General features: G+C 26.7%; 2 protein-coding genes across 7 annotated transcripts; one reads left to right on the plus strand and one right to left on the minus strand.

The window, feature by feature from the left end:
• Positions 1–1,158: 1,158 nt before the first annotated feature.
• On the minus strand, positions 1,159–6,982 carry LOC126838678 (sphingosine-1-phosphate lyase). Of its 4 annotated transcripts, none has more exons than XM_050573302.1 (11): positions 6,903–6,982; positions 4,372–4,539; positions 4,086–4,301; positions 3,808–4,016; positions 3,508–3,744; positions 3,209–3,418; positions 2,895–3,030; positions 2,701–2,803; positions 1,731–1,877; positions 1,525–1,645; positions 1,159–1,450 (listed from the first exon to the last, which is right to left on the minus strand). In XM_050573302.1, exons 2-11 carry the CDS (start codon positions 4,517–4,519, stop codon positions 1,352–1,354), a joined length of 1,626 nt encoding a protein of 541 aa, XP_050429259.1. In that variant the 5' UTR covers positions 4,520–4,539; positions 6,903–6,982; the 3' UTR covers positions 1,159–1,351. The 4 variants fall into 4 exon arrangements, with proteins under 4 accessions (XP_050429259.1, XP_050429260.1, XP_050429261.1 ...); XM_050573303.1 differs by lacking the exon at positions 6,903–6,982 and adding an exon at positions 5,328–5,352; XM_050573301.1 differs by lacking the exon at positions 6,903–6,982 and adding an exon at positions 5,824–6,429 and having other exon boundaries at positions 1,160–1,450.
• Positions 6,983–10,157: 3,175 nt separating this feature from the next.
• LOC126838783 (protein flightless-1) lies at positions 10,158–21,646 on the plus strand. 3 transcript variants are annotated; one of them, XM_050573486.1, is made up of 22 exons: positions 10,158–10,376; positions 10,438–10,592; positions 10,803–10,913; positions 10,980–11,230; positions 11,901–12,062; positions 12,406–12,626; positions 12,686–12,902; positions 12,971–13,212; positions 13,416–13,504; positions 14,178–14,248; positions 14,983–15,232; positions 16,185–16,370; positions 16,458–16,633; positions 17,232–17,370; positions 17,742–17,914; positions 17,992–18,241; positions 18,582–18,913; positions 19,641–19,880; positions 19,972–20,098; positions 20,157–20,339; positions 20,475–20,588; positions 21,436–21,646. In XM_050573486.1, the coding sequence occupies exons 2-22, from the start codon at positions 10,530–10,532 to the stop codon at positions 21,568–21,570; spliced, it is 3,732 nt and encodes a 1,243-aa protein (XP_050429443.1). In that variant the 5' UTR covers positions 10,158–10,376; positions 10,438–10,529; the 3' UTR covers positions 21,571–21,646. The 3 variants fall into 3 exon arrangements, with proteins under 3 accessions (XP_050429443.1, XP_050429442.1, XP_050429444.1); XM_050573485.1 differs by having other exon boundaries at positions 10,158–10,369; XM_050573487.1 differs by having other exon boundaries at positions 10,162–10,283.
• Positions 21,647–22,589: the final 943 nt, after the last annotated feature.

The following is a 22,589-nucleotide window of genomic DNA, read 5'->3' on the forward strand; positions in this document are numbered from 1 at the left end:
ATAATTAGTACCCTAATTTGTGTATAGCCATGTTAAGGGCTGCGGGGAATGAAGATCAATGTTAATTTTTTTTGAAAGTGAGATTTTGGTATCAATTTATTTGTATTGACGTATTGTATCTTTTAGGCGCTTGAACCAGGGAAAAAAACAAATTAGTCGAGAGTAATGATCGCTGGAAGTTTAGGCATACAGGCAAAATGTATTACGTTTTGAAATTAAAAACATGATATTTTCAAAATGAAAAAATCAATTGACATTGATCTTTTTTCCCGCAGCCCTTCATGTATATTCATATTCAAAATTCCAACCAAAGCCCATTTTTTAATAATTTACCAAAAGTAAAATTTGAACTGCCCAATAAAATCTTAATTTTTAGATAAATACTATTTTAAAAACTAATTTAGGTACAATTTAAACTTAAATTTTATCATTGACTTTAAAGAATATTTTCTAATATTCTAAAATATTAGAATATTATAAAATCAATGATTATGGTGGTGGTATTATAAACAAATATTAGAAGGTTGAAAATGGTTTACCTCAACTATTTGGACGGTTTTTCACGATATACTGTTTATTATTTAAATAATAACACCTGTAGGCATATTACATAAAATAACGCCAACCCTAATATTATTAAGTTAGTGTTCTACTAATAAAAAAAAAAAATTGTCAGATCTGTTATATTAGTTGACAAACATCTAATAAAAATTTGCACTGCTTTTTTTAAATTAATTTAATTCAGCTATGAGATCTAAACAATGTTTTATTCTATTTTATTTAGTCTTGTGTGACAAAAACATTCTGGTGAACACAAAGAGCAGCATACAATTTCGATTGTAGAAATTCTATGCTTTTTCCCTCGGGTGTGCTCTACGAGTGCCACAATTTTCATCAGACAGTACACTAATTTAACTCGGTCTCTGTCATATCTATATGGGCAGGCAACTGTCTAAAGAAAGAAATAGTCCTTTTATAGCTACACCGGGTCAAAAAAGCTGTATAATAATAATAAGAATAATTAAAACAATGTTTCGTTTTACATTCTATTTTTCCTTGGCTACACTTAAACATATTTATAGTTCAATGGCCTTCAGCAATTTTTTAGGCAAGCCTTGAGAAGTGTTTTAATTGTTTTCATTAAATTATAAGAGAAGTTATGTGCTTTTCTTTACCCATTATATTTTTTACATATACATATATAAATATACATACATTTCAATTACATTTAGATTATTCTATGTTAATTTAATTTGTGTTCATAAAATAATATTTAATAAGTGTAATAGATTAATTAGTGTACACTATATTCCAATATTCTGATAAAATATTTCTTAAGTTGTATCTTAAATTATGATGGTGTATAATACATGGCATCGATAAAGTATCTTGTTATGTCACCAACTATAGTCCTGTCAGGTAATGTAGCTGACATACCATACATAGCTATCTATAAAACAAAAATGTGTCAGAAGTATGACTTTCCATAGACTTATATATGATTTTTTAGTAGGACTATATTACCTTTCCTGTCAATTCAACTTTTGGATTTTTCATTATTTCATCCAATTCTTTCTTTATGTCTTCTATAAACAAGGATGCCACTCCAGGTTTGGTGTGCAAATGTGTTACACAAATATGAATTCTATAAAAGTTTACATACATTTTTAAATAGCTTGCACCTATAAATTCTTTTTTATACATAATATAAATCATAATAACAAATTTACCCCATTGGAAACTGTAACATATTCAAATTCCAACCTCTTGAATTCAATGCATCAGATAACCGATAAATATTAAACGAATTTGAACCTATAGCTACGACACTTGTAGTTGGAGTACCAAATATAAAAATATCATTCATTTTTCGTAATCTACAAGTATAAAAATGTGATCATGTAATACTTATTAAATTATAAGGGCCGTTTCACATCACAACGTTCAGAATAGTTTATCACACGCCTTTATTCTAAAAATTGTTTTTTTTTTTTTATACAGTAATAATAGTAAAACTTGTCTACCTTATTTAATATTCATGTTATATATATGTCTTAAAAGTACCAAACAAAAATTTTAACTCATTTCAACGTTGACCACCTATGCTTTTTTCAAAATACTTTATTTACGTGGTAATAATAGATGTTCCTTCATATTCTTATAGTGTAAAAAAAAAAAATGTTTATATGAAAAGTGGTGTCCGATTAACTAGATTTATACTCGTCAATTATATAATTTATAGACTAGCGTAACTTGGAATAACTAATAAAAATGTTGCAAAGTTGTATGCATATAGTGAAAATTCTAATAATAGTAAACTCATGAGATATAAAAACTATTGTGCCATTTTATATTTATAATAAGATACCGTGCATTAGGATACTCAGCGCTGTAGTGGACAACAGCACAAGCTTTTTCTTATAGGTCTAATAACCTATAAGAAGGCATCGAAAAATGTAAAATTCACTTTTTTGTAATTATAAAAATTCTTGTATAGTTTTTTGTACAATCAAGATGTTTTAAGTAAAAAAACCAGTTCAGTAAAATCATTCTTTTTACATCTGTAGCACCCTTTTCAGAAGAAATTCTATGTTGTTCAAATAAATGTATCCTTCTAAAAAAGCTAGTGCATTGACCACAATGCGCTCCGTAAAATACACAACAATGTCTATATATAATTTTTATTTTATGATTATTTACTCTTCTTCAATATATGTTTTAGTTTTAATAATTGCTTTAGTTGAAGCAACATATCCATCCAAACCAAAATGCATAAGTGTAGCCCAGCATGCAGCAATAATTCCTAATTAAAACAATTGTTACAGACAAATTTATAATTGAAAATCAACATATTATATTGTGTTAATATATTATATCATATTAAATATAAGTACCGCCTGATCGTGAACCTCCTATTGTTGGTGAACCATAGTGTCCACCAGGCCACTCAGTACATACATAATATTGATGATGCCTGAATTTTTTATCAGAGTATAATATTATAGACGAACCTTTTGGTGCAAATCCATACTGAAAAACAAATTGAAATATAATTTACAGGGTAATCAACCTAAAGTCATCCACTTATATCACTCGGTATTAGGTATGTTAGATTAAAAAATAAATGATTTAAACAACATTATTAGAAGTATAAATATGTAATGCATGTATATTTAAAGAAGAAGAATGAAAAATTGTAAAAAATTACTTTATGTGAATCAGCTGATATGCTTGTCACACCGGGTAGTATAAAATCGAATGGAGGCAGAGAATAACCAGCTAGTGGCATAAATGCAGCGATGAAACCACCTAAACAACAATCAACATGAACTGGAATATTATATTTCAGACCTAGATTTGATATTCCTTCAATATCATCAGATGTTCCATATGGAAAATTAGGAAATGACCCAACTAACTATAATTATAAAAATATTTTTATCTTAATATTAATTAGAATGTATTACAGTCATATTATACCTATAATCCTATATTATTATATATTACCAATATTGTATTCTTTGTAATTGCATTTTCCATTTTTTTCAAATTAACAGTTAGATTCTCTGGATCTAAATCAATATGGTTAATTCTAATCGCAAAATATGAAGCAGCTTTGTCAAAAGCGGGATGGACAGATTTTGGAGCTAATATTACACCATTTTTAATTCCTCGTTCATTTTTTCCATAATCTCTATATGCCTTACACGCCATAATGATAGATTCTGTGCCGCCGCTAGTCATCTTTATAACAACAAAAACAAATTAATACACATGCTATTATTCTTTATTATAAAGTTTAAATACCGTTCCGCAAACGTTTGACCCTCCATGAAAAAGATCACCTACTACACGCACAACTTCAGCTTCCATTTTACAAATTCCAGGAAATATATCTGAATGTAATGGATTAGTGTAAGAAGCAAGACCATAAACCGTTGTGAGCAATTCAATTAATTTTTCATCATAATAATATACAGCACCCGAAATATAACCTTCTTTCCATTTATATTTACCTAAAATTGTATTACACGTTAAGAAATATTGAAAACAATAAAGATATACCCAATATTAACATTATATACCCAAATCTAAGTATCTATTGACAGTATTTATAATTTCATCACTAGGTATTCCTTTCACAGGTAATTTTACAATATATTTTTCACTCTTTGTGTTTTCTATTACATCATTTTCAAATGTGTCTGATATTTGTTTTGTTTCTTCTTCTATTTTTTGGGCAATTTTAGGAATTTTTTTTATTTGAGTGAAAGCAAATTTCTTTGTCCTCACATAAAAACCTAAATAAATATTAAACTTGTTAAAAAGTATACAATTTAAAAAAAAAAAATTAATTGAAGATTTACTTGCTTTCATCTTGAACTAAAAAATTCCAAAGCCAAATAGATGTTAGAATACTAGAAGCTGTTATTGAGGCTATTTGCCAAGGTTCAGTATTCCCAAACATAGTATTGATAGTATTTTTTGAAAATAAAAGTCCATTTTTAACAAAATCCATCTTGTAATAAGATTAAAAACCTTTAACGTACATACAAAAGTTAAAGAACAATATTAATAAAATATGTTAAGCCAAAGAAAATTGATTAAGTATAAATTATATTGTAGGTTGAAAATAAATTAAACTCTGCACTAACTGTTATTTAGTATTGGTAAATTAACCTAATAAATGTCTTCATATAAATATGTTGTGAATAACAATGATTATTATCAAACAAAAGTATATACTATAATTATTTTATAATAATACTTTATTGTTAATCAGTTTACCTGTGTTACATCAATTACTAAAAAGTAGTATTATTAAGACTAGTGGAGCTAATACGACAAACCCTTCCCCCATATTTGCAAACGACTGGGAGGAGAATCTCATATATGTGTTATTTACTATTTATTAATAATCAAGTAATAAAAAAAAATACATTCTTAATTAATTTGTGTATATCATTTCTTTTTTTGTTAGGTTAAGATTTATTTTAAGATAAAAAATTTAATTTGAAAAAGTATTATTAGATACAGCAGTACTGGTTATACTAGTACCTACTAAACCTAGTAATTTTTCCCGATATCATTACGTTTCAAATTAATAATAATCTATGTAACCCAAGTTATTTCAGTAAACTGCTCTACAATGAGACCTAGTTAACAAAATTTTTAACAAGTATAGGTTTAGCAATTAGAATATATTTAAATTTACATTAGCTTATAAAAGAATTTACAATTTTTTTTATTATAATAATCTATAAACCAAAAATTTAATCAATACAAATTTATTTTCTATAGTAAATATTGATAATAATTTTAATCACCTAGTTATTAAACACACTGTTTTTGGTCTTTTCAAAGGGTTTTGTACTATTCAATAACTTTCTAAAATTTATTTAAAATAAAGTAAACTAAAATTCTTATTCTATTTTTTTCCTAAATTCAGAATTATTATAGAATTAGTAGTTTTATAAGTATAATAATATCATGTTAAAAATGTCCGGTTTATAAATTAAATACTTAATATAGTTCATACAATCGATGAATCTCAAAATTTGTCTTTGCCGTACTACAAAATTAACAATTAATATCTATGTTAAATTAAAAAAAAAACAAGTTTTAAAAATTTTAGTTTTACATAAAACTTTTTGTATTTTTAGATAAGTGTTAACCATTAGGTATTATTTATAATGATAAAAAAAAGTTTTGAATACTTTTAAATAACAAAAACAAATTATTTGTAATATATTTGTATGGCATATAGTTTGTTTAAAGAATTTATGTTTATTTATTTTAAATGTTAACGATATAAAAACTTACATATGTTGATTTATTAATTAGTTGAATTGACTTCTACCTAATATGCAGCAAAATGAATTGTATAACAAACGCGATAAATTGTTAAGGTTACAATTAAAAGTGTTAAATATAGACACGGTAACGTTAACTAGTAGTTATTAACTTAAACGTAGAAAATATAAGATATATTTCATGTCGTTTTGGTTCTTGGGTTTAGTATAATGGATTATCACAGTGAACCCCGTAAATTAAATACAGTAGGTCAGTGGCAGGAAGTTGCTAATTCTCATTGTATTCCTATTTCCCATGCGTAGTACCTAATATTTATAGCGTACCAAGTATAAACAATAACTAGACATTGAACAAATTCACAGGCTATTTGAGATAGATAGTAAAAAATTAAAGAGTATACATAGTTATAATAAAAAAATTAAATTTTATGATTTTATAAATAATAATTATTATGAATTGTTATGGGCATTGCACACGGGGCACCAATTACCATACAACATTAATGAAATAGAAATAATACAGTATATTATGGTTATTAGATATACAAATCAAAATACCCCACAGGGCACAGTTAACTCTTAACAATTGTCAACATTTTACAATGGAAATGGAAGTTTTTGGCCAAGAAAATTAAATGAGAGCTTATCAGTTAATAACCTTGAATTTTTACATTATACGACCCGAAGGTATATAATATCCATACCAAGGTGGATGATCCAACCCACGGCTGTAGAGAAGATAAGGTGACAACCTTGGTGACCCCACTCAAACCATATATTTTATAAAAACAGATTTTTCACTCGAGAAGTCAATGACTCCGCCGAAACCAATGTGACCATGTTAGTCGAGACAAAATTATAGAATATTTTATTTACTATATTAAATTTACAATTTTTAATAAAATATAGCTAATAGTTTTTTTTTAATTTTACAGTTCGCCTATATTTTACACAGCCTTATATAATTTATAAGTCCACTATAAACATTAAACCCAGATGTAAAAAGTCATATTTAAAAAAAAAAATGATAATTTTATTTGTGCGTCGTATAATATATGTATAATATTTTATTATATACTGTTACTTAACTGTTACCCGCGACTTAGTCTGTGTCAAAATCGGTTATGCCATTACATACATCGGTTATGCCACCTATAGACTATAGGTGACCACATTTAAAAATAAAAAAGTGTACATTTTAAAACGTAGCTCCTCCTTATTATAATTGGCGAATGTGTATAGGTTTCTAGTTTCTACCCATTTAGCCTATGCCATATCCCATAGGCCATCTCCACCTATACAAATTGTTCTTTTTATCTGATTACTCTATTATTTCTATTTCTATATTATCAACTATTAAAACTAATGATTAAAAATTATAATTTAATTATAATGTCAACTTAGTAGGTGTGTGTCTTAATGATGAAAATACTTTGAAACCACGCGGCTGTAGTTTACACTTTACGCATTAGCTATCCATCTGCCATAATATACTATATCATAATGTACAGAGTAAATCAAAAATCATTCTGTAGAGTATATAAGGGCATAAGGCTATGTAAAATATAGGCGAACTGTAAAATTTAAAAAAAAAAAACTATTATTTATTAAACAATTTAAATTTAATATGGTAAATAAAATATTCTATAATTTTGTCTAACATAGTCACACTGGTTTCGGTGGAGTCATTAGAAGCTCATTATTTGAATACATCTCGAGTGATTAGTGAACAATCTGTTTTCATATAACCTATGGGCTATGAATTATGATTAAGGTTTTATTGAAGGAACAGTCTTATGTCCAGCGACAGCACTTCGGCGGGAGTCGTTTGTTTATGAAAAATAAACTATAACAATATTAATTATTAATTATAATTTTTATGTATATGTGTGCTATGCTAACCAGCTTACTCCTCAGCTAAAAAGTCTCTAGGCAACTTCCGTTTAATTCTCCTTGTGGGGTTGCCCGGAAGTGAGTTTGTAGATAGTTTCAAAATTAGAGGGTGTTTAAGATGTGTGTGTGATTTTTTTGTTTTGTTGTTTTGCTACTTCTTTAACATAAGCTATGCCGTATGTGTAGCAGGTTTGTGTGAAGAATCTAGAAAAAACTTATGGTTATATGTAATAAAATAATAATAAAAACCCTTAACCATAAAAATTATATACTCTCCGCGAAAACGTCGTATTTATTTAATTGTAAGATGACAACATTGTTGCCGAAATACGACGTATTCGCGGAGAGTATATAATTTTTATGGTTAAGGGTTTTTATTATTATTTTATTGTGTGAAGAATGTCGTTAGAAACGTATGTAGGGGTATTTGTTTTAAGGCGGAGAATTTTCGATTAAACCACTTGTATTTTTTGAATATTAGTCTTTTTGGTAGAACCCCAGAGGCCAGAGTTGGATTCCGTAATTTCATATAGATTTAAGTAAAAGATTGTATAAATTAATTTTGGTTTTTAGTTTGAGTTTTGCCCATGATACTACGGTGAAGACAAATAAAAATACATGAAATTAGAAATACATATTAACCATTATGATAAATTTTACATACAAGATCCCCTCCCCCCAAAAAAAATGTGTACACATATAATATATATATGGTTCTTATGATTAACCTAAGTAATTTTTTTTTAAATCAATTTTGTATGAAAAAAAATGAACAATATTTTCAGTGTTTAAATTACTCGTAACTGGAAAATAATACCGTTGTTTCCAAAGACCTAAATTTAAAATAATTTGTGCGTTTTTTACTAAAAAATTGCAGGTAAAAGTGTTTTATGAAATATTTGTAAACACAATCTTTCATTTTTAAAAATATTTAAATTTGTCTTATTCCTTTGTTTTTTAAAATACCAAATTTTCTATTTTAATGTTAGTGGTTTGAATTTGCATTATTAATCATTAAATAAATTAAATATTTTTTATTGGAATTTTTATTTAAGAGTTAACTTTGGAACATAATATGCACGAGCGAAACTCTTATAAGTTTGGTGCATTAAAAACCTAATACATAGTTATAGTAAAGTCAATTTTAATGAACTTGTAGAAAAGAGAATAACTTGACTGAACTTAAATTTTAAAATATAATAAAATATGAACACAAACAATTCGAATATTTATTTTCCTTACGCTAGAGCATTTATGATGTTCTAATGTTATAATATTCATAATAAATCTACCCGTGTCCTGTGAAGCACTTGATACAGTCATGACTAAGTTATTTCATAGACAACTATAAGGTTTATTTAGCCATGAATACAGTAATACAAGTTATGACTAACAGGCATAAACGCTAGATAAATCTGCGGAGTATTTTCTCCCATATTTGGAAAAAGGAGATTAATATGCTAATTTCTCACTATAACATCTTCTGTAACTAAGGAAAGTATGCATAGCACAATATAGATTCTACTTGGTGGCGCAGATACAATAATATATAGAAATAGCTCGTGATCTAAAATTCATGTATGTTTCTTTACTTTTTAGTCTTTAGTCATGGAACACTGTAGTACTATGTACTATATACACGTGGTGTGAGCATTTTAGCTAATACATTACAAGTTACAATGTTACATAGCACCAAAATGCACTATAAACTATAGATTCTATAGTATAGAGTATAGTGTGTAATACAATTTACATTTGTGTGCAACTAGCAATTTATTATTTAAAACAAATTACAACGATTTTACGTATGGACCGCAATGGTTACCGACCGGTAATCGAAGATACAGTTTGAATCGTCGGAGTATAAAATAACAAATTATAAAGGCTTTCAGATGGTTAAAGTCAATATCGTCTAGCCAAACGTTGCCTGGTCGCACCAGGCAGCACTTATGTCGCTTTCAAAAAAATATTAAAAATATATCCCCTGACGAGAATACTTTCAAACTATACCCATCTTAGAAAACTTTATAATATATTTATATTTATAATATAATATTTAAAAAATATAACCGATCTTTTACAACTCTGTTAGAGTTAAACTTTGAGTATAGTAGACAGTAGTCAGTTTCTTGAACATTCCGCATTCGTTAATATTAAAGACGAATGCAACCTATATATATAAATAATAAATATATTATATACATATAATATATTATATATATATATATATATTATCTGTGGTTGGTGTAGGACATTTAATAAATTAACAGTGTAGCCATGAATCATAGACAAATGAAAAAAAGGAAATATTTGCGTTCTGGCGTCACTGACTATTTCTCAATATGTCTGATCATTTTGATAAACCATAAGTTTCCCTTCTGTTTATTCTGTGATTACAGCTTGACTTAATGATAAGCCATAATATAATGAATAATGATATCACACTAATTACTATCAGATAGGTGTATTTAAATAGTTTATAGTATTTACTTTGCAACAGTAATCGCTTTAGAAAATAAGTGTACCTAGTATGTCATCGGATAGTTTTCGTCTTACTAATTATGACTCGTGTATGGTGTATGTATTCTGTTTTTTAAGCTGCAATTAAACTTAAATTTGTTTTGATTGTTTATATTTACTGTGCGAAATAAGTTAATATTAATGTAAGAGGTAGTTAAAATAATATTTAACTTGATATACTTAGTTTATAAATGTATAATAATGTTTTTAGATATAATTTTGTAATTATACTGGCTTATTTGTGTATTACATTAACCATCGTAAAATGATACATCCCTGAATTTAACTCACAAATATATAATAATGGCCAATACTGGTGTTCTACCTTTTGTTCGTGGAATAGATTTCAGTAATAACGATTTTGAGGTAAATTTACTTTGTAATACACTATTATTGTAAATTATTATTTTCCATTTACTTTTGTCAATCAAATAGTTCACATGTGTAAAATGTATTTGAAATTAATCGCCAATGAGAATTGTTTGATTAATTTTTTTTGTATTACAATTAAAACAAATATTGAGTTATAAATATTTAGTTATAGATATGAAGCTTATAATTTTTGTTTGGTTATAGAAATGCAAGTTCCCTTGTGCTGTAAAGTCAATGTCTAGTGTTCAATGGCTTAACTTAAATAGAGTTAAATTACATGAAATTCCTTTGGAAATTGGAAAACTTGGAAAATTGGTAATTAAAAGTCATGACTTAGTATTAATTTTAGTTCATTATTGATCAAAATGTATTATATTTTAGGAACATTTATCAATTGCCCACAATAATATAGAAAAACTACATGGAGAACTCACAGATTTATGTTCTTTGCGAACATTAATTGCTCGTCACAATTGTATTAAAAGTTCTGGAATACCCCCAGAACTTTTTTGTAACAATGACAGCTCAACTGAATTGACTACTTTAGATTTAAGTCATAATCGTTTAACAAGGATCCCCGAGGGACTAGAGTCATCTTCTTGTTTATTAGTGCTCAACTTATCTCATAACAGGTAATATTGAAATTCATTCATTTAATATTTAAAAATAACTCTTTTCATTAAGAAAATATTTAATTATTTTTAGTTATAATTATGATATAATTCTAGTATCCTCACAAAATCTAAAGGTTATATATAAATAAGGTTGTTGGATTGATTTTTAAAACATTTTTAGTAATAATTAAATTTAATTAGTTTTAATTAAATTACACAATTATAAACACATTTACCTTCCATAAAATTATTTATATTTTATAGTTTATGGTCCTACTGTTTCTCTATAGCTGAGCTTTCACAATTAAAATATCCCACAATGTTCAATGATATACGTCCAAGGACTACAAATTGGTTGTAACTTATTTACACAAGCCATGAATAACAATTTAAAAAATAATAATTGTATACACGAAGCGAGAGGTACAACTATTATTTTTGAAGCCTTTAGGAGATGAAATGAAAATCTAAAAAAAGTTAGAGAATTTTTTTTTTATCATTTGGAGTTAATTGATAGGTATTCAACGTTGAATTTCACAAATTACTATTATAAAGACCACCCTAATATATTTAATAAATATACATTTTTTAAAAAAATAATTATAATATATGTGTATTTGTAATGATTTCTCTAGTATGTCAATTATGTATGCTATCAATATTAATAATTTTTTTTAAATATTTTTAGGATCAGTTCTATTCCAAATCAGTTATTTGTTCATCTAACTGACTTATTGTCATTAGATTTAAGTAATAATGATTTGCAGACTTTGCCTCCGCAAATGCGAAGATTGACAAATTTACAAACATTGATATTAAATAATAATCCACTAGATCACTTTCAATTAAGGTAATGTAAACAATTTTATTTCCTATAATATTATTATATTAGGTGTTAAGTTTTTTGAAGCTTAAAAAAATTTCAAAAGTTTTCAAAACACTTGTTAAATTCTTCAAATCTTCAACTCATTCAATTGTTATAATACAATTTTTAGTAATAAAGATTTATTTTAAAGTCTCTATCTCAAAAATTTAAAAGCTGTAATATTGCACTTAAATTGTAAGATTAAGTGTATGTATTTTGAATAAAGACAATAATACAAAAGTAATATTATACAATTTTGAAAATCATCCCCTGTAAGTAATGCTTGAGTTGGGGGATCATTTTAATTTATATATGTATTTATTTGTAGGCAATTGCCATCAATGAAGAACTTGACTATGCTTCATATGAGGAACACACATCGAAATTTGACTAATATGCCACCAAGTCTTGAATCATTGACTGCTCTTACAGATTTAGATTTAAGTTGCAATCAATTACCTAAAGTTCCAGATGCTCTTTATACATTAATAAATTTAAAAAGATTAAATTTATCTTCAAATGTTATTACAGAACTGTCACTGGCATTAGGTACATAGGAAAAAATCAATTGTGTTATATCTTAAACCAATAATTTTGAATTTTTATAGAAGTGTGGCAAGAACTTGAAGTATTACAACTTTCTGATAATGAATTAACATCACTTCCATCATCATTATGTAAATTATCAAATCTTAAAAGATTATATATTAATTACAATAAATTAAATTTTGATGGGATTCCATCCGGCATTGGCAAACTTTCTGCTTTAGAAGTTTTTTCTGCATGTGGAAACATTTTGGAAATGATACCCGAAGGCCTTTGTCGGTAAATGTCGTAAAAATCATTGTGTACACTTTTTAACAAATTGTTTATTAAATATTTATTGCTTTTAGGTGTGGTAATTTAAAAAAACTTTTGCTGGGTTCAAATAAATTAATTACTTTACCTGATACAATTCACTTATTAAAAGATATTGAAGTATTAGATTTAAATAATAACCCAGATTTGATAATGCCACCAAAACCTACTAGTTTGGCTACTGAAGGATTACAATTTTACAATATTGATTTTTCTCTTCAAAATCAGTTAAGGCTTGCAGGAGCTGTTGTTCCTAATTCAGTGCAGCCTACACAAAGTATAATCACGTTTATAGTTTATTGTATATAGATACAAAGCTTAAAACTGGTATTTAAAGAAAATATTATAATTTTTAAATATTACAATAATTATTTTTCATTTGGAAAAAAATTTGATATTTCACTCAATTTTAAGCTTTGTAATAATAATTTTAGTAATTTACACGTGTTATGTAATATTATGTATTATTCAATTTTTTAGCAGTGAATCGTGATCCAATTGCAAGAAAATTGCGGCTACGTAGAAGTAAAAGAGACCACGAAGAAGAGAAACAAGCCAAAATTCTGAAGGTTAATTATTGACAATACTTTTTTTTTTACTGTTGTCCTTGATTTTGAAGGTTGATTTGTTGCGACGACCCTATAATTTTAAGTAACACTTTTTCACTTTGTGTTGGTAGCAGTGTACTAACTATCTCTGTAAGTTAGGAGACATTTATGTGGACATCATTCCCAGTAGAGATGGTGTCTAGTAGAGAAAACGGTGTAGTTTAATCGGACGACGGCACTTGTAGTCTCTAAATACCGTGAGAATTTTTTTTTTTGTGTTCATCATATGCGTTTTAGACAGCTGCATAACCACAGCACTACACAAGTCCCCCCAAGAAACTAAGCAATCAAATGTTAAAAAAAATGTTGGACATAGTTTGTTCTTTTGAAGTTGTAATTTATTTTTTCTGTTTACTGTAACTTTATTGATAGAATATCTAACCGGAAAAAAGTTTACATACATTTCAGTTTATTCTATTTGGTAGCATAAACAATTAGTAACACTTAATAACACTTAGTAACTTATAGAAATTTAATATTTAAATGTTCATTAATAAAAGTTACTTGGCATTACGAATCATGTACAATATAATGCTTAATTATATCTTAAATAGAAATTAAGTCATTAATATCTTTAAAATATTATTAATAAAATGTAATTTAAAAAAACATTGTTAACCAAGTTATTTTTTAGGGTATGCAAGACATAGCAAATGACAAAAATAATGAAAGTTTTAATGATTCAATAAAAGTTGAATCTCTAAAGTAAGTAATTACAACTACAATATTTTTTGTTTATATAAATATTGGGTACTTTCCTATTATCTTGACATTTTGTTTTATCATTCTTATTATCACTACTTCTTTATTTTCACCTTGCTATATAGGTAGAGTGTAGACTACTTAAAATGTTCCTTATCTTCTTTTAGTCTATGTAGTTTGGCCTTGATGATCACACTGACAAACAAAGCTTGTTCCACTTTTCTCTAGAGCAATTTCCCTCCAATCTGTATTTGGACCTCTTATTCTTACTTAATTTCTAACCTGATCTTCCCATCTTGGACACGGGCGCCCTAATGGTGGTTCCATATAGGATCACTATATTGTATTAACTTAATCAATGAATCTTCTTTCCTCCACAAATGTCCTGCTCAATTTTAATTTGTTCTTAAAATCACATTTTATTGTAAATACATGAAATCTGGTTTAATAAAATATTGTTCACACCAAACATTAAAATTTGATGTGTTTTACAGTCTTGTGTTTATTTTGTATTTTTACTACTAAGTAGTTCACTAAAGAACAATGGTAAAACTAAAGTTCAGAGTTTCATAACTTGATGTAAATAATATAAAATTATCCCGTCCTATTTTAATTTACTATCAGTTGCAGAATTTAGTTATTTTATGAACAGAGTTTCACAAATGTTTTTGAACCCCATTGTTAAAATTGAACTTACTAGTAAGTTATATGTATAACCATTTCTAAAAATATTTCAGGCCTAAAAGATGGGATGAATCATTGGAAAAACCAGCAGTTGACTATGGAGAACTATTTGAAGAAGGCACTGGAAGATTGCCTGGTCTTAGTGTTTGGGAGATAGAAAACTTTTTGCCTAACATGGTTGATGAAGTGGCCCATGGAAAATTATATCGAGGAGATTGTTATATTGTTCTACATACTATTATTAACGAAAATTCAGATAACTTATATTGGAAAATATATTTTTGGATTGGTGACAATGCTTCAGTTTAGTATTGTTCTGCTTTAATTAATTAATAGCTATAATAAATTTATAAATTTCAAATTATCTATAAAATTACACTTTAATTTAAAATACCACATTTACTATAATGTGTATACCGGCTGATTCTTTTAACGCCCTACACTAGTTAACTCTTAAAATAATGTAAATTTTGTAGTGTTTCTTTATAAAACTATTATTGTTTATACTATATTACTGTATGAGACAATAATCAACTTTTGAAACTTAAATAGTAACGTGTATATATTTTTAACTTTTAAAATTAAGAATAATTTGCTGAAAATGTTGACTGGTCGATAACCAGTTTTGAAAAATTATTTTTAAAGTTATTTAAGTTTAAAATTTAGGACAGGAGGTGGTGTGCGGTTGAGAAATAGCGCACAGATAAAAATAACTACTCTCCACTCTTCCTCCCGTCCTAAATTTTAAAATGTAATAACTACTACTGGTTATCGACCAGTCAACATTTTCAGCAAATTATTGTTAATTTAAAAAGGTTAAAATATATGTACGTTACTATTTAAGTTTCAAAAGTTGATAAAGCTCTAGATTATACTAAAAAAGATAAAAATGTAATTGTTGTCTCATACAGTAATATAGTATAAACAATAATTTGTAAAAAAGAAACACTACAAAATTGCCATTATTTAAAAAGTTAACTAGTGTAGGGCATTAATAGAATCACCTGGTATGTATTTAGATAACAATGTTGCCAACGTATGAACTACTCAGTGTCCGCTGAGTACTAAAGATAATAACATTGTTATCAAAATATGTGTATAGGTATTGTAAAAGTTTGTAATATTGTGGTGAAGGTTTTTTTAAATAGTTTTGATAATTTATTTATTTATATTATTGCTACTCATCATTATATTCCAAATTTTTTTTCTTGGTTATTTCTACATTTTTAGAAAACTAATTTTGATTATATTTCAGCTTGATAAAAGAGCATGTGCTGCTATACATGCTGTGAATTTAAGAAATTTTTTGGGTGCTGAGTGCAGAACTATTCGTGAAGAATTGGGTGAAGAGTCTGATGAATTTATATCATTATTTGATTCACCATTAGTTTATATAGATGGTGGACGAACAACGAGTGGATTTTATACAGTTGAAGATATTGTATGTATATTTAAAAAATTCTTATGACTTACTTAATTATGCAATATAAATTACGATAAATATTATAATATATGATAAATGTTTTAGACTTATGCTACTCGCATGTTCAGAGTACATGCACATGGCACATCTGTCCATTTAGAACCCGTCAAGTTGTGTTATTCATCATTGGACATCAATTATGTATTTGTTTTAGATTCCGGACTTACTATTTTCTTATGGCAAGGCCCTAAAGCAAAAAATACACTTAAATCAAAAGCCAGGTGAGTTATTTCTTAATAGTATTTAATTGTTCGAGATATTATGAAAAAGACATTTTTAAAAAATGGTATAGTATAAAATATGATTATAGGTTTAGGGTTTATTTTAGTAAAGAACAATAAAAACCCAGTTCTTTTTATGCCTTTATTTTAATCAATTTGAATAATACAGTTAATCAAGCTCAGGTTTTTAAATCACATGCAATACTACTCAACACAATTAATTGTTTGGTAAAGGAACATAAATGGCGAACTTTCAAATAATAAACTACCTTTAATGTTATTGCACTAGAACAAACCTAATCCTAAAAACACATTTTTAAGCACAATATCATCATTTGGTACAATGCTTTTATTAATATTTTTTATAGTTACAGTTTAGTTACTAACTAACTAAAACTAAATATTTTTAAAATATTAAGTATTAAATAAACATGATTAATTTAAGTCAATTTAATTAATTGTCTCAAAATTTTAGATATAGTTGAATATCAAAAACTAAATCACTTATTAGTTTATGGTTTAATTATGTATGCATATAACATAATTTTAATTTAAAATAAGATCTGTAAAATCATTTAGACTTATAAATATTTAACAGGCTTTTAGCAGAAAAAATCAATAAAAATGAAAGAAAAAACACTGCTGAAATCATTCTTGAGGAGTATGGTGAGGAAAGCAAAGCATTTCGGGATTTATTAGAAATGGATGATGACTTTAACTCTGCTACAGATGTACAAGTAAGTTTGGTGTAGTATAATTTTTTTTTTCTTGCATAAGAACAAAATATTTAACTTATAGGACTAGTTTAATATTTTATATTTGTATAGAAAAAATTAAAGTAGGTAATTTTAACACAATTACACTTCTAAACGATTTGAGCTAAAGAAAATTATCTCTTATTTTCAGTAAAATTTAAAAGGTTATTCATAATTTACATTTTTTTACAAATTTAAAAAACTACCCTCAACACTTTGTTGATAATTAAATATTATAAATATTGTTAAATAACTTTAAAACCCTATACAGTCAAGGTATCAAATTTTATAATGTATGTATAAAGAAAAAAAATATTATATAGATATAGTGGTTATAATTTATTTTTTTGTAGGCTCATGTATCAGATAATTTTGAACCACCCCGTCCACGTCTTTACCAAGTAAAATTAGGTATGGGCTACTTGGAGTTGCCTCAAGTTGAAATTTTTCACAACAACTTAGAACATTCACTTTTGAGTTCAAAAAATGTTTATATTTTAGACTGTTCTATTGATTTATATGTTTGGTAAGTATAAACTTAAAATGTTTATTTAAAATATTATCCATTGTTATTTTGTATTATAATAACCATTTATAATGTAGGTTTGGTAAGAAATCAACCAGATTGGTAAGAGCAGCTGCTGTTAAGTTGTCACAAGAGTTATTTTCTATGATTGAGCGTCCAGATTTCGCACTAACTATTAGAATTCAAGAAGGTACTGAGCCTCAAATATTTAAGATTCGGTTTGTTGGATGGGAGGAAGTAATTGCAGTAGATTTTACTCGTACTGCTGAATCTGTACAAAAAACCGGTGCTGATTTAACTAAATGGGCAATGAAACAAGAGACAAAAGTAATTAAACAATTTTAAATTTGTTAATTATTATTGAATTGCTTCATATGGCAGGATTTATGAAATCAATGGCAGCTAATGTATTTTACCAAAACTGTATTATTGTAAAACATTTCAAAGTATTGCTAGAAAGTCTATTACTATCTAAGAAAGGAAGGTTAGCAAATTGTGTGTCTGTGTGTACAGATATGATGATCTAATTTCCATAGTTTTTTGGATTTTAAAAAAATGTTGCACTCACAGTGAGGCCTGTAACACAAACTAAAAAAATAAAATATAGACATATTTATTACTATGTATTACTTAAACGATTTATAATTTTAATTATCAACTTTTTCAGCATGATTTAGCTGCCCTATTTACTCCCCGACAGCCATCGATGTTATTCACTGAAGCGATGCAATTGATGCAAGATTGGAATGACGATCTTGATCAGATGGAATCATTTGTTTTAGAAGGGAAAAAATTTGTTCGGTTACCAGAAGATGAGTTAGGTCATTTTTATAGCAAAGATTGTTATGTATTCTTGTGTCGCTATTGGGTGCCAGTTGATGATGAAGATGGTATTGATGATACTACGGATAATCAACCAGAAGAAGATTTCCAATGTGTTGTTTATTTTTGGCAAGGCCGTGAAGCTTCAAATATGGGTTGGTTAACATTTACATTTAGGTAAGTACCATTTCTTCATCATGCAAGCTTAATAGGCCTTGAAGGCCCAACGCTGCCATCATGAGATGATGGTTTCTAGACGAATTCGCTGTTTGGGGTGGGTCGTCAGTCCGTCCAAAGAGGAGATGACAGCTCCAGTTTACCAGACGATTTTTCGTCTGGCAAACAGAGCGCCAATGACCGACTGTCGATCCTGTAACAGTGAGTGCCAAACACTTACCCACTCAGTCACTCCTTTACCCAAAGTACCATTTCATATAATTTATAATTAATAATATTGGAAATAGGAAGTGAAAGTGGGCAGCCATAATTTGTATGGGGGAGTATTCCAAAATAACATATAAAAGATAAATATAAAGAAAATGATAAGTAAAAAGCATACAAACGCCATTATTTTTATGTAAGATGGTTTGTATCCAAATTGTACGGTTTACCCTAAATGGATAAAGCTAAGAATTAAAAAAATTTCAAATCTATTTGCTTATGACAATTGTTTTTAATTGGTCTTGTTTAAAAATAACAGTGCTTACACCTTAATTAGTATATAATCATAGATTATAACATAAGTTGAAAGAGTAAATAATCTTAATCCACTTCACTTCTCTAGTCATTTAGTTTTTAACTATATAACACATTCATAAAAAGTTGGTCTATTGTGGTCGCTGTAAATTGTATTATTCTTATGTAATTCAAATTTGTAAATTAATATTTGTTTTATTTTTATTAGTTTAGAAAAACAATTTAAAGCCATGTTAGGAGAAAAATTGGAAGTAGTTCGAACTCATCAGCAACAAGAAAATATTAAGTTTTTATCACATTTCAAAAGAAGATTTGTAATCCATTCTGGCAAAAGAAAAGAAAAGCCATCTCCTGTTGAACTCTATCATTTGAGATCTAATGGTAGTGCACTATATTCCCGACTTATTGAGATTAAACCTGATGCCAGAAATTTAAATTCAGCCTTTTGGTAAGCATTTTTTTTTAATTATTAATTACTTAAATTTTAAATATTTTTGGTAAATTTTACCTCTGATATTGTTATTTTTATTTTGATACAGTTATATCGTAAGAGTACAGTTTGATCAAGAAGACACAAATGGAATTGTTTATTTATGGATAGGCTCTAAAGCTGACCCAGAAGATATTAAACTTGCTGAAGGAATTGCTGATGAGATGTTTAATGACGTAAGTTTCTAAAATAGGTGTTTTATCATGTTTTTTTTTTAATGCATTATACTGTTAGGCATGGACAAGTCTTCAAGTTCTCAATGAAGGGGAAGAACCCAATAACTTTTTTTGGGTAGCGTTAGGAGGAGAAAAACCATATGAGTGTGACGCTGACTATATGAATTACACTAGACTCTTTCGATGTTCTAATGAAAAAGGGTATTTTACTATATCAGAAAAATGTTCAGACTTTTGTCAAGTATGTATATATATATATATATATATATATTTTTTTAGAATAAACAAAATCTTTAAGTGTATTGATTTTTTATCTTTTATTAAAAATCTAAATTAAAAACAATCAAGTTATTTAATATTATTATTATAATTTCAGGATGATTTAGCAGATGATGATATCATGATTTTGGATAATGGTGAACAGGTATTCATGTGGATTGGTGCAAGAAGCAGTGAAGTTGAAATAAAACTTGCTTATAAATCTGCGCAGGTTAGTTAAGTGAACAATAAACAGTAGTATTTTTTAATTTTTTATCTAGGAGTTCTTTCAGTTTAGATAAGACTACAAAACATCAAACTTAAGATTATAATTTTTTTATTTATAAATTTAAATAATGTCTACACATTTTCTTCAAGAATTAAAAAGTGGTACTATAGTGATATCATGATTTACAGTTTGATCTAGAAACAAATTATTTTTATTAGTTTTTTTAAATTAATGTACTTTTGTTTTAACAATATTACAGCACAACAATTACTAATCAATATAAAATAAAAACAAATTTAACAACTAATAAAATATGTGAAAAGAACAATTAAATAAGAAATCCAGCTTTAGAAAGAAAGAAAATTAGGAGGACGATAACGGAGGGAAAATGGAGTTTAAAAGAAGAGAGGGATCAAGGGAGGTATAGCTGAACAGACTGAGATTATTATTATTATTTTCTATCAACATTTTGAAAATATGGCAAAGACCATACCCACTGATTGCTATTCTTCCTCATTCCCATCCTACTTCCAAAAATTATTGAACATAAATTTTCATTAATTTATGTAGTCTCTTTTGAGTTTTGAGGAACAATTGTCTGGTTATTTGTATTATGTTTTATTAATTCACATTGGCTATTGTTACTTTATACTTTAAATTAAGAAAAGTGTACTCATGACATTTTCCTATCCAAGTGTTATATACTTACATAAAAGGAAAAAATATTATCAAACTACCAAATATTTTTTTAAGAATAAAAATATGTTAACGAAAATACAAATTTATTTTTTGCTCTACTAATAAAGTCGTGGTCGATTTTTATTTAAATAAAATGTAAACAATTTTTCAGGTGTATATACAACATTTAAGAGCTAAGCAGCCAGAAAAACCACGGAAATTAATGTTGGCATTGAAAAACAAGGAATCGCGTCGTTTTACTAAATGTTTTCATGGATGGAATGTTCATAAAAAAACTCCAGAATAATTTAATATGGAACTCTGTACTTAACTGTGTTCTTCAAAAACTTTTTTTTATCTATTTATTAAATATGTTTATTTTATCTATGAGACATATTAACATATTTATGCTACTCATTTTGACAATATTTTAATCTTGATTTTTTATTTATTCTTAGTATATAAATATATTAATTAGGCAAAAAATTTAAAAAAAAAATCATTTTTACATATAATTATAATAGATAACATATAAAAATAAAAGTTTTACTGTTTTAACTGTTTAATATTTTTTACTGTTAAGACCAAATTATTAATATTTCATTTTAATCATATTTTTTTTTTTAATTATAAACTTTTAAAGGCATAACATAAATATATAATTAGTTGTAAAATAACTAATATAGGTAATTAATAAAATAAATATACCTACTTTAGATTGTGAAAAAACTAATTTCTAACATTATAATTGTTTTAAGCAGTCAAAAATAGTAATTTTTTTAATAGAATTAAATAAATAACTAAAAACAATTTCAACATTATAGAATGTAATGTAATACAAAAATAAGAGCCTATGTGTGTTAAAAAGTTTTAAAAAAATGAAATATCAAAACAGATGTCATATGCTTTTAATATGAGTTTACAAATTTTAACTTTGAACTCTTTAAGGAACGAATTAAGAATACACAGGTGCTACCCAGAGAGTGGATTATCTAATTGAAAATTGATTTTAGAAGATTATAAAATTTCAGACATATATATTTATAAACATATATATGACATATATTATTATTATTATTATGGGTAACAGTGTGAAGCATATAATTCACCATACATTTTATAACGTCGGTTTATTTGATAACAACATAACATAAATATTATAAACTACATTGTCATCAAGAGTTAATATTTATTAAAAAGTTGCTTATTTATTATGTAATGCGTCTTAATAAAAGCTATTGTACTTCGTAGAGGTGTTTTAAATTGTCGCATTTGTGGGTTTAAAATAAATTACAGTGTTGCTATTTTGTGAAAAAATATCAATTT

This window comes from Adelges cooleyi, unplaced genomic scaffold, assembly GCF_023614345.1.
Source record: "Adelges cooleyi isolate 19-005CV unplaced genomic scaffold, UGA_ACOO_1.1 ACOO_flye_CR_arks_rails_tigmint_CR_PRNA_30, whole genome shotgun sequence".
Taxonomy (NCBI): domain Eukaryota; kingdom Metazoa; phylum Arthropoda; class Insecta; order Hemiptera; family Adelgidae; genus Adelges; species Adelges cooleyi.

What these genes read in the sequence shown, in the direction of transcription:
- LOC126838678 (XM_050573302.1), bottom strand. Translation starts at nt 4,519, where the DNA reads ATGGATTTTGTTAAAAATGGACTTTTATTTTCAAAAAATACTATCAAT. An exon ending in TTACAAAGAATACAATATTG is followed by an intron (nt 3,419 to 3,507) that starts GTAATATATAAT and finishes TTATAATTATAG; the next exon opens with TTAGTTGGGTCATTTCCTAA. An exon ending in AAGTTGAATTGACAGGAAAG is followed by an intron (nt 1,451 to 1,524) that starts GTAATATAGTCC and finishes TTTGTTTTATAG; the next exon opens with ATAGCTATGTATGGTATGTC.
- LOC126838783 (XM_050573486.1), top strand. Translation starts at nt 10,530, where the DNA reads ATGGCCAATACTGGTGTTCTACCTTTTGTTCGTGGAATAGATTTCAGT. An exon ending in AACAAGCCAAAATTCTGAAG is followed by an intron (nt 13,505 to 14,177) that starts GTTAATTATTGA and finishes GTTATTTTTTAG; the next exon opens with GGTATGCAAGACATAGCAAA. An exon ending in ATAAAAGTTGAATCTCTAAA is followed by an intron (nt 14,249 to 14,982) that starts GTAAGTAATTAC and finishes AAAATATTTCAG; the next exon opens with GCCTAAAAGATGGGATGAAT.